The sequence below is a fragment of the Cebus imitator genome, unplaced genomic scaffold, assembly GCF_001604975.1.
Source record: "Cebus imitator isolate Cc_AM_T3 unplaced genomic scaffold, Cebus_imitator-1.0 Scaffold708, whole genome shotgun sequence".
Taxonomy (NCBI): Eukaryota; Metazoa; Chordata; class Mammalia; order Primates; family Cebidae; genus Cebus; species Cebus imitator.
The window spans coordinates 1096496-1106978 of NW_016108023.1; the positions used below are offsets into that span (position 1 = coordinate 1096496).

At 47.7% G+C, this 10483-nt stretch overlaps 1 protein-coding gene across 1 annotated transcript in view; it reads left to right on the plus strand.

Moving 5' to 3' along the window:
- The window catches only part of ASMTL (acetylserotonin O-methyltransferase like), a 59472-nt gene that overhangs the window by 8324 nt on the left and 40665 nt on the right, over nt 1–10483 (plus strand). The window contains exon 2 of the mRNA XM_017518848.2: nt 4178–4309. Coding sequence (XP_017374337.1) covers nt 4178–4309 — 132 coding nt within the window. The remainder of the gene's footprint in view (nt 1–4177; nt 4310–10483) is intronic.

Sequence of the window (10483 nt, forward strand, 5' to 3'; positions counted from 1 at the left end):
TTTTTTTGTAGAGATGGAGTCTTGCTCTGTCGCCCACGCTGGAGTACAATGGCATGATCTTGGCTCACTGCAACCTCCGCCTCCCGGGTTCAAGCGACTCTCCTGCCTCCTGAGTACCTGGGACTACAGGCGCCCGCCAGCACGCCCGGCCACTTTTTGTATTTTTAGTACACATGGGGTTTCACCATGTTGGGCAGGCAGGTCTTGATCTCCTGACGTCTGGTGATCCACCTGCCTCGGCCTCCAAAAGTTCTGGGATTATAGGCGTGAACCAGCTCACCTGACCACTTATTTATTTTTAATTCCAGGGGTTCCATAAGGAAAACAGATATTTCCCAAAATGGGAATTGTGGCGCCTTTTCTGTTTTCTCAAGGAGTCCCAGGCCACGAGGAGTTGCCTTAGGGTCTCTTATACACGCACCGCGGGGGCCAGGGCAGAGTGCAGAAAAGAAATGAACTTGAATGAGCAAAAAACCTTTCCAGGAAAACCAGATTTCTTTTTCATTTGTTTATTTATTTATTAGATGGCATGTCACTTTGTCACCCAGGCTGGAGTGCAGTGGCGCGATCTCGGCTCACTGCAACCTCTGCCTCCCGAGTTCAAGCCATTCTCCTGCCTCAGCCTCCCGAGCAGCTGGGACCACATGCATGTGCCAGCACACCCTGCTAATTTCTGTAGTTTTAGTAGAGACGAGGTTTCACCATGTTGGTCAATCCCGACCTCATGATCCACCCACCTCAGCCTCCCAAAGCACTGGGATTACAGGCATGAGCCACCACGCTTGCTCTAAAAAGGTCTATGAAGAGAAAAACGTAAAGTCCTTTTGAGTATATTTATGGCTTGGATATCTGTTTTAACGAAGCTGAGCTCTTTTTTTTTTTTAAAGCATGGCTGAGGGTGGAGGTTAGAATTCCATAAATGTTACGCCAAGTGACGTTAAAGGATTGGGTTTTGTGCAGGAATTACCTGTGATAATGAGAGGGATTTTCAGAGGACGATCTCAGGAGCTGTTTGATCTGTGATAAATCAGACCTGGAGAATGTGCAGGCAGCAAGCATTGCCTTCAGCCCAAGGCACCTCCCAGACCGGGAGAAGGGCAGGCGAGCTTGGACTCCCAGAAGCATTTTCGGATGGAAAACGGGGGAGGCGAGGCTTGGGGCTAACGGCTTGCGGGCAGGAGGGGTGGAGGGTGAGGAACGGACGCAGCGGGTTGACAGTACAGAGTTTATCTGCAGGGTCAAAGGGGTTTGGGAGGAAGAGGTTTCCAAGGAATGAGAGACCTGTGGACTGTTTTCATTAAGAAAAAGGATGGGGCCGGGTGCGGTGCCTCACACCTGTCATCCCAGCACTTTGGGAGGCCAGGGCGGGGGGATCATGAGGTCAGGAGTTCGAGACCAGTCTGGCCAACTTGGTGAAACCCCGTCTCTACTAATAATACAAATAATTAGCTGGGCGTGGTGGTGAGCTCCTGTCATCCCCGCTGCTCGGGAGGCCGAGGCAGGAGAATCGCTTGAACCCGGTAGGCGGAGGTTGCAGTGAGCTGAGATTATGCCTTTGCACTCCCGCCTGGGTGACAAAGCGAGACTCTGTCTCAAAAAAAAGAAAAGAAGGATGTCACCAGGCGTGGTGGCTCACACCTGCAATCCCGGCACTTTGGGAGGCCGAGGGGGTGGATGACAGGGTCAGGAGTTTGAGTCCATTCTGGCCAACCTGGTGAAACCCCGTCTTTACTAAAAATCCAAAAATACTAGCCAGGCATGGTGGCGGGCACCAGTAATCCCAGGTACTCAGGAAGCTGAGGCATGAGAATTGCTTGAACCTGGGAGGCGGACGTTTCAGTGAACTGAGATCATGCCACTGCATTCCAGCCTGGGCGACAGAGTGAGATCCTGTCTCAAAAAAAAAAAAAAAAAAAAAAAAAGGAAGAAGGATGTCATGAGGAGTCCACGCTTTTAACATAGGGAGGGTAGAAGAAAGCCCAAATCTAGGGAACTTCTTGCCATTTGCCATGCCTGGTGATAACGTTGTCAAGGTCCCTGAGAATTCGAAAGTTAAAGGTGCCGTTTTTACGCCATCAGCTGTCATTATGGCGTTTGCACTGGGGCCAGGTGACGTTGCAATAGCAAATTAAACACCTTGCTTTCGGCTCCCCTGAAAGCCAAGTCTGGCAAGGCTGTAGAGGACACAGCCCGGAGGGAAGAATGTAAGAATTTGGGCTTGTTTGGCACCCATGTTTGCTGGGTGGATCTGTTTTTCTCAGCATCCCAGACAAAACACAGAGACCCAGAATCCTCTTTATAAAGAGGACAGTTGGCCAGGTACAGTGGCTCATGCCTGTAATCCCAACACTTTGGGAGGCCGAGGCGGGTGGATCATGAAGTCAAGAGATGGAGTCCAGTGTGACCAACATGGTGAAATCCCGTCTCTACTAAAAATATGAAAATTAGCCGGGCATGGTGGTGGGCACCTGTAATCCCAGCTACTCAAGAGGCTGAGGCAAGAGAATCGCTTTAACCCGGCAGGTGGCAGTTGTGGTGAGCCGAGATCATGCCACTGCACTCCAGCCTGGCCACAGAGTGAAACTCCATCTCAAAAAGAAAAAAAAAATTTAAAAGAGGATGGTCAAGCTGAGAAGAAACTTGGCATCCCCAAGATTTCCTCTACCTAAGTCTGCTGCCACCCACTGCTGCTGGGTTGCAAGAGAGCCTCTGTGCCCAACACCTGTCCCAGGTTTTGGCACCAAATGTAAGAGTTAAAGAAAGAGGAGGGAAACAAGAAAAGTGGCTCACTGTCAACGACAGGTTTATTTTGGAGGATAAACCTGAGCGGGGCTTCCGGTAGAGTTAAGTCAGGAGTGTTCTCTCCTGCAGACTCAGGGTGCTTAAGGGTTTAGGAAGGGGGAGCTTATCACAGGCTCGGAATGTTTCTGAGTGAGAGAAAGTTTATTGGGGGTTGCCATGTCTCTGGTTGGAAGGGACGTTATCTTGGGGTTGGTGTGTTTCTGGTCGGAGGACGTTTATCACAGAGCTGGAATGTTTCCGATCATGCTGACATCAGCCATTAGGCTGACATTTTTGGGCTGGATTTTAGGTGGTTTTTAATCAAGAGAACTTAAAATGGCGGTCCGTGTTCAAGATGGCGCCGTGTGTCCAAGATGGTGGTGTGTGTCCAAGATGGCAGCATATGTCCACGATGGTACCGTGTGTCCAAAATGGTGGTGTGTGTCCAAGATGGTGGCTTGCGTCCAAGATGACGCTGTGTGTCCAACATGGGTGCGTGTGTCCCAGATGGCACTGAGTGTCCAAGATGGCGCTGTGTGTCCAACATGGGTGCGTGTGTCCAAGATGGCACTGAGTGTCCAAGATGGTGCTATGTGTCCAACATGGAGGCGTGTATCCAAGATGGTGGCGTGTGTCCAAGATGGCACTGAGTGTATCCAAGATGGGGCTGTGTGTCCAGCATGTTTGGCATGTGTCCAAGATGGCGCTGTGTGTCCAACATGGAGGCGTGTATCCAAGACGGTGCTGTGTGTCCAGCATGGTTGCATGTGTCCAACATGGCCATGCTCCTGCTCGGTCAGAGGCAGGATGCCCAGTTCCCTGGATCCTGGCAGGGCGTGGCAGCCAGGGCCACCCGCACTGGGGGCAGTAACCACCATCATTCCTGACCCCACAGCCTCTGCGGGGGGTCACTGCCTCCAGGCCAGGTCTCCCTGCAGACGGTGTTGTCTGTTCCTGCGTACTGGGGATTGACCTAGTGCCGGCCTTCACTCCCCTCCCGCAGCCGCCATCACTGGTATGTTTCTGGAATTTTCTATGCACGGGATGGTCTTACTTGACTGTCCCAAACTTCTAGGCTCCAGGAACCCTCTGACAAGTCTGGCTTGTGGGCTCAGGGCCCGAGTCAGCATTCCCTGCCGGCCTCTCTGTTCCTGGCTTTTTCCTTTGCCAGCCTTTTCCCTTGAGAGCCAGAAAGACCCCTTGTCAGTCCCAAAAGGCCCCTGGCCAGACCCTGAAGGCCCCGCAGCCACACTTAGGGAAAGCTCAGCAGATGGCTGAGGTCACCCAGGAGAGGACCTGGGAGTGTAGCCAATGCCACGTCCTGCTAACCTTGCACCTTCTGTTCTGTCTTCTCGGGTCTTTCGTCAACCCTCCTGACCCCTTTCTTCTGTTGCAGGGTCTGCGGTTTGAGGTGATCCCCTCCAGGTTCAAAGAGAAGCTGGACAAAGATGCCTTCGCCACGCCTTATGGGTACGCCATGGAGACTGCCAAGCAGAAGGCGCTGGAAGTGGCCAACCGCATGCACCAGGCAAGGGGGCCCTGCCCTTCCGCCCTCATGACACTTCCTTTGCCAGGCCAGGCGCGCTGGCTCACGCCCGTAATCCCAGCACTTCGCGAAGCCGAGGCCAGTGCATCATGAGGTCAGAGTTCAAGACCAGCCTGGCCAAGATGGTGAAGCCCCGTCTCTACTACAAATACAAAAATTAGCCAGGCGTGGTGGTGCGTGCCTGTAGTTCCAGCATTTTGGGAGGCTGAAGGGGTGGATCACAAGGTCAGGAGTTCGAGACCAGCCTGGCCAAAATGGTGAAACCCTGTCTCTGCTAAAAATACAAAAATTAGCCAGGCATGGTAGCGGGCGCACCTGTAATCTGAGCTACTCAGGAGGCTGAGGCAGGAGAATTGCTTGAACCCAGGAGGTGGATATTGCAGTGAGCAGAGATCATGCCTCTGGACTCTAGCCTGGGCGATCTAGAGCGAGACTCTGTCTCAAAAAAAAAGAAAAAGAAATTTACTTTCTATAACAAGGGGATTTGCAGGTGTTAAATATATATGATACAAATAAATGTCATTTATGAGATGCAATTGGTGCCACAGCCTAGCTGTTACTACGTTATAATGTCATGGGCTATTACAAGTAACCTAATAGTATCATTTAGGACATAGAATTAACGGAGCTGATCTATTGCTATGTGTTATAATAATCTCTTGCAATTGATAGAGTAGCATAATTTATCATATACAATTAACGTAGTTTTTATATGACTATATGTTATAACATTCTCTTGCCATTGACATAAAATAACATCATTTATGATATAGAATTAATGGAGCTTATCTATTGCTATGTATTATAATATTCTCTTGCAATTGACATAACAGTATCTTTTTTTTTTTTTTTTTTTTTTTTTTTGAGATGGAGTCTCACTTTGTTGCCCAGGCTGGAGTACAATGGCACGATCTCAGCTCACTGCAACCTCCGCCTCCCAGGTTCAAGCAATTCTCTTGCCTCAGTCTCCTGAGTAGGTGGGATGACAGGTGTGTGTCACCAGACCTGGCTGATTTCTGTGTTTTTAGCAGACACGCGGTTTCATCATGTTGGCCAGGTTGGTCTCAAGCTCCTGACCTCGTGATCTGCCCGCCTCGGCCTCCCAAAGTGCTAGGATTACATGTGTGAGGCACTGTGCCCAGTAGTATTATTTATGTCATAGAATTAATGGAGCTTATGTATGACTATGTGTCATGATATTCTCCTGCACTGATAGAATAGCATCATTTATGGTGTAGAATCACTGGACCTTACCTATGACTACGTGTCGTAATGTTCACCTCCCGCCAAGTGCCGTGGCTCACACCTGGAATCCCAGCACTTTGGGAGACTGAGGTGGGCAGATCACCTGAGGCCGGGAGTTCAAGACCAGCGTGGCCAACATGGTGAAACCCCATCTGTACTAAAAATACAAAAATTAGCTGGGCATGGTGGTGGGTGCCTGTAATCCTGGGTACTCAGGAGGCTGAGGCAGGAGAATTGCGTGAACCTGGGAGACAGAAATTGCGGTGAGTCACAATCATGCCACTGCCCTGCAGCCTGGGTGACAGAGCGAGACTCCACCTCCAAAAACTAAAAAAAAGAATATTCTCTTACGATTAATATAATAGTATCATTTATAATATACAATTAATATAGCTTATCTATTACTATGTGTTATAATATTCTCTTGCAATTAATATAGTGTCATTCGTGGTATATAATTAATGTACCATATATTACTATATTGATAATATATAGTACATTATATTATATTAATAATACATAATATTATGTTAATAATGCAATTAATATAATAGTATTATTCCTGTCCCACTGTGTAATATATGATGGCAATTAATGTAACATTATCATTTATAATATAGAATTATGGCCCGGCACAGTGGCTCACGCCTGTAATCCCAGCACTTTGGGAGGCCGAGGCGGGTGGATCATGAGGTCAGGAGTTCAAGACCAGCCTGGCCAAGATGGTGAAACCCCATCTCTACCACAAATAGAAAAATTAGCTGGGTGAGGTAGTGGGTGCCTGTAATCCCACATACTTACAAGGCCGAAGCAGGAGAATGGCTTGAACCTGGGAGGTGGAGGTTGCAGTGAGCTTAGATCGTGCCACTGCACTCCAGCCTGGGTGACACAATAAGACTCTGTCTCAAAATAAATATATTTTGCAGGTGTTAAATATATGAGATACATATATAATCTAAATAATATGTGTAATATAAATAAATATATAAAATAAATATATATATTCTGAGACAGAATATATAGAATACATACACATATAATATGTAGCTTATCTGATACTGTATTACAATGCAATATACAATTATAATTAATGTACAACTGTCATTCAGGAGTTAAGATTCATGTAGCGTATCTGTTACTATGTTAGCAATGTCGTACTGCAGTTAATATGGTAATACCAGTTAGGTTATAGAATTAACACGTCTGTTACTCTGTGTCGTGCGACACTGCAGTGAACATAGTGTCATTTAGTGTAGGGAGTTAATGTCCGTTACTGTGTGATGCTGTGTAATATCCTATGACGGTTAAAGTAATAGTATCAGAATATACAGGTATGTCACTTATCTGTCACTATATGCTGTTACGTAAGAAACTGTTATTTCAGTAGAGATGGGGCTTCTCCCTGTTGGGCAGGGTGGTCTCCAAGTCCTGACCTCAGGCGATCCGCCCACCCCGGCCTCCCAGAGTGCTAGGATTACAAACATTAAGCCACAATACGTTATTGTAATTAACACACGACTGTCATTTAGGATATAGAATTAATGTAGCTTATCGATTACCATATGTTATGTAATATATGACTGCAATTATTATAGTATCAGTTACAGGACGGGCACGGTGGCTCACGCCTGTAATCCCAGCACTTTGGGAGGCCAAGGCAGGTGGATCACGAGGGTCAGGAGTTCGAGACCAGCCTGGCCAACTTGGTGAAACCCCGTCTCTACTAAGGATACAAAAAGTTAGCCAGGTGTGGTGGTGTGTGTCTGTAATTCCAGCTGCTTGGGAGACTGAGGCATAAGAATACCTTGAACCCTGATGCAGAGATTGCAGTGAGCCAAAATTGAGCCATTGCACTCTAGCCTGGATTCCGTCTAAAAAATTAAAAAAATAATAATAATATCAGTTACAACATATCCCATTAACATAGCTATTACTGTGTGTTCTAACACTCTGTGACAATGAAGCTGTCAGTATCATTTAGGATATAGAATTAAATGTAGCTTATGGGTTACTATATGTTATGTAACAGACAACTGCAATTAATATATTATCATCCACAATATATAAAATTATCGTAGCTGTCACTATGTGTCATAACACGCTGTTAAAATGAACCTCACGTTGTCATTGAGGGCAGAGAGTTAATGTAGCTTAGCCGTGGCTGTGGGTTACCATACAATACACCACTGCAGTAAATATAAGAAATACGGGCCAGGCACGGTGGCTCACACCTGTAATCCCAGCGCTTTGGGAGGCCGAGGCGGGCGGATCACAGGTCAGGAGTTTGCGACCAGACTGACCAGCATGGTGAAACCCCGTCTCTACTAAAAATACAAAAATTAGCCGGGTGTGGTGGCGCACGCCTGTAATACCACCTACTTGGTAGGCTGAGGCAGGAGAATCGCTTGAACCCAGGAGGTGGAGGTTGCAGTGAGCTGAGATCACACCACTGCACTCCAGCCTGGACTCCGTCTCAAAGAAAAAATAAAATAAAATTAACAACAAGAACAATAATATCGGTTACAATGTATTAACATAGTTAATGTAATTAACATCATAACACACTGTTACAGTGAACCTAAAAGTATCATTTAGGATATAGAATTAATGTATCTTATCGATTATTATGTTATGTAATATACTGCATTTACTATACTATTGGTTATAATATATAAAATTACCATTGCAGGCCGGGCACAGTGGCTCACGCCTGTAATCCCAGCACTTTGAGAGGCCGAGGTGGGTAGATCACAAGGTCAGGAGTTCAAGACCAGCCTGGCCAATATGGTCAAACTCTATCTCTACTAAAAATACAAAAATTAGCAGGGCGTGGTGGCGCACGCCTGTAATCCCATCTACTCGGGAGGCTGAGTCAGGAGAGTCACTTGATCCCGGGAGGCGGAGGTTCCAGTGAGCTGAGATCATGCCACTGCACTCCAGCCTGGGCCACAGAGTGAGACTCCATCTCAAAAAAAAAAAAAAAGAAAAAGAAATGCATTGAACGTAATGCTGTGGCGAGCACTGCTATGAATAACGAGAATATTGATTGTGGGTTTTGGCAGTGCAGAGCTCAGGGAAGCCAGTGGTCAGGCAGCCAAGGTCACGGTGACATGCACATATCCCGTGAGCACACGCAGCTCCGAGGCTGAATTGTCAACCTGGATTTGTTTCATTGCCCTAAATACCTTTTTCTTTTTCTTTCTTTGGTTCTTTTTTTCAGTCTCGCTCTGTCGCCCATGCTGGAGTGCAGTGGCACCGTCTCGGCTCACTGCAACCTCCACCTTCTGGGTTCAAGAGGTTCTTGTGCCTCAGCCTCCCGAGTAGCTGAGATTACAGGTGCCTGACTAATGTTTTGCAGGCTTAGCAGAGACAGGGTTTCATCATGTTGGCCAGGTTGGTCTGGAACGCCTGACCTCAGGTGACCCACCTACCTCGGCCTCCAAAAGCGCTGGGATTGCAGGCGTGAGCTGCCGCGCGTGGCCCTGAGTCCCTTTTTCTGAGATTACATTGAACCGCTTGAAAAGTTTTTGGCCTTGGCCAGGCGCGGTGGCTCAGCTCTGTCATCCCAGCACTTTGGGAGGCCGAGGCGGGTGGATCACGTCAGGAGTTCCAGACCAGCCCGAGCAATGTGATGAAACCCCATGTCTACTAAACATACAAAACTTAGCCGGGCGAGGTGGTGGGCACCTGCAGTTCCAGCTACTTGGGAGCTTGAGGCAGGAGAATGGCCTGAAGCCGGGAGGCGGAGGTCGCAGTGAGCCGAGATCGGGCCACCGCACTCTAGCCTCGGGGACGAGTGAGACTTTGTCTCAAAACAAAAACAAAAACTACAACAACAAAAAAAAGGCTTTTGGCCTTAATGCAAGGTCACTCAGGGAGATGTGGGGACCCCAAATCAACCCCAAGTGGAACCTGCCCTGCCCCCCTAAAAGAAGAAAAGCTTATAGAACAAGTCTTGTGTTTCCCATGGCGCCTGTGAGATTCTCCTCGACTCTCTCAGCCCTGACCGCACAGCCCTGCAGGCTCTAGCCTCATCCACGTTCCAGCCCCTGCCGGGGACCCCTGGGGGACCCACTCGTGTGCTTGCTCTCAGCCCTGAGGCATCCCAGCCTCACCTTCCGAGGTCAGCCTGGCTTTGCCCCGTGCTGCTGTTTCGCAGCCACACTGTCGGGTAAACCTCTCTGCGAGACCCGTGGTGAGTCACTACGGAATGGACTCTGCCAGGTGGCTCACGCCTGTAATCATCCCAGGACTTTGGGAGGCCGAGGCAGGCACATCACGAGGTCAAGGGATTGAGACCAGCCTGGCCAACATGGTGAAAGCCTGTGTGTACTAAAAATACAAAAAATTAGCGGGGCGTGGTAGCACACGCCTGTGATCCCAGCTACTCAGGAGGCAGGAGAGTCGCTTGAACCCAGGAGGCGGAGGTTGTAGTGAGCCGAGATCACGCCACTGCACTCCAGCCTGCGTGACAGAGTGAGACTCTGTCCCAAATAGATAGATAAATAAATACATAGATGTCTCACTTTCTTGCAGAAAGACCTGCAGATAGATAGATAAATAAATCGAAGTCTGGCTTTCTTGCCGAAAGACCTGGAGATAAATAAATAAATAGACAAATAAATAGATAAATAAATCAAAGTCTGGCTTTCTTGCAGAAAGACCTGGGTGTAGATAAATAAATAGGTAAATAAATCAAAGTCTGACTTGCTTGCAGAAAGACCTGGGGATAGATAAATAAATAAATAAATAAATAAAAGCCTGCCTTTCTTGCAGAAAGACCTCGGGATGGGTAAATAAATAGATAAATGAATCAAAGTCTGGCTTTCTTACAGAAAGTCCTGGGGATAGATAAATAAATAAATAACTCAAAGTCTGGCTTTCTTACAGAAAGACCTGGGGATAGATAAA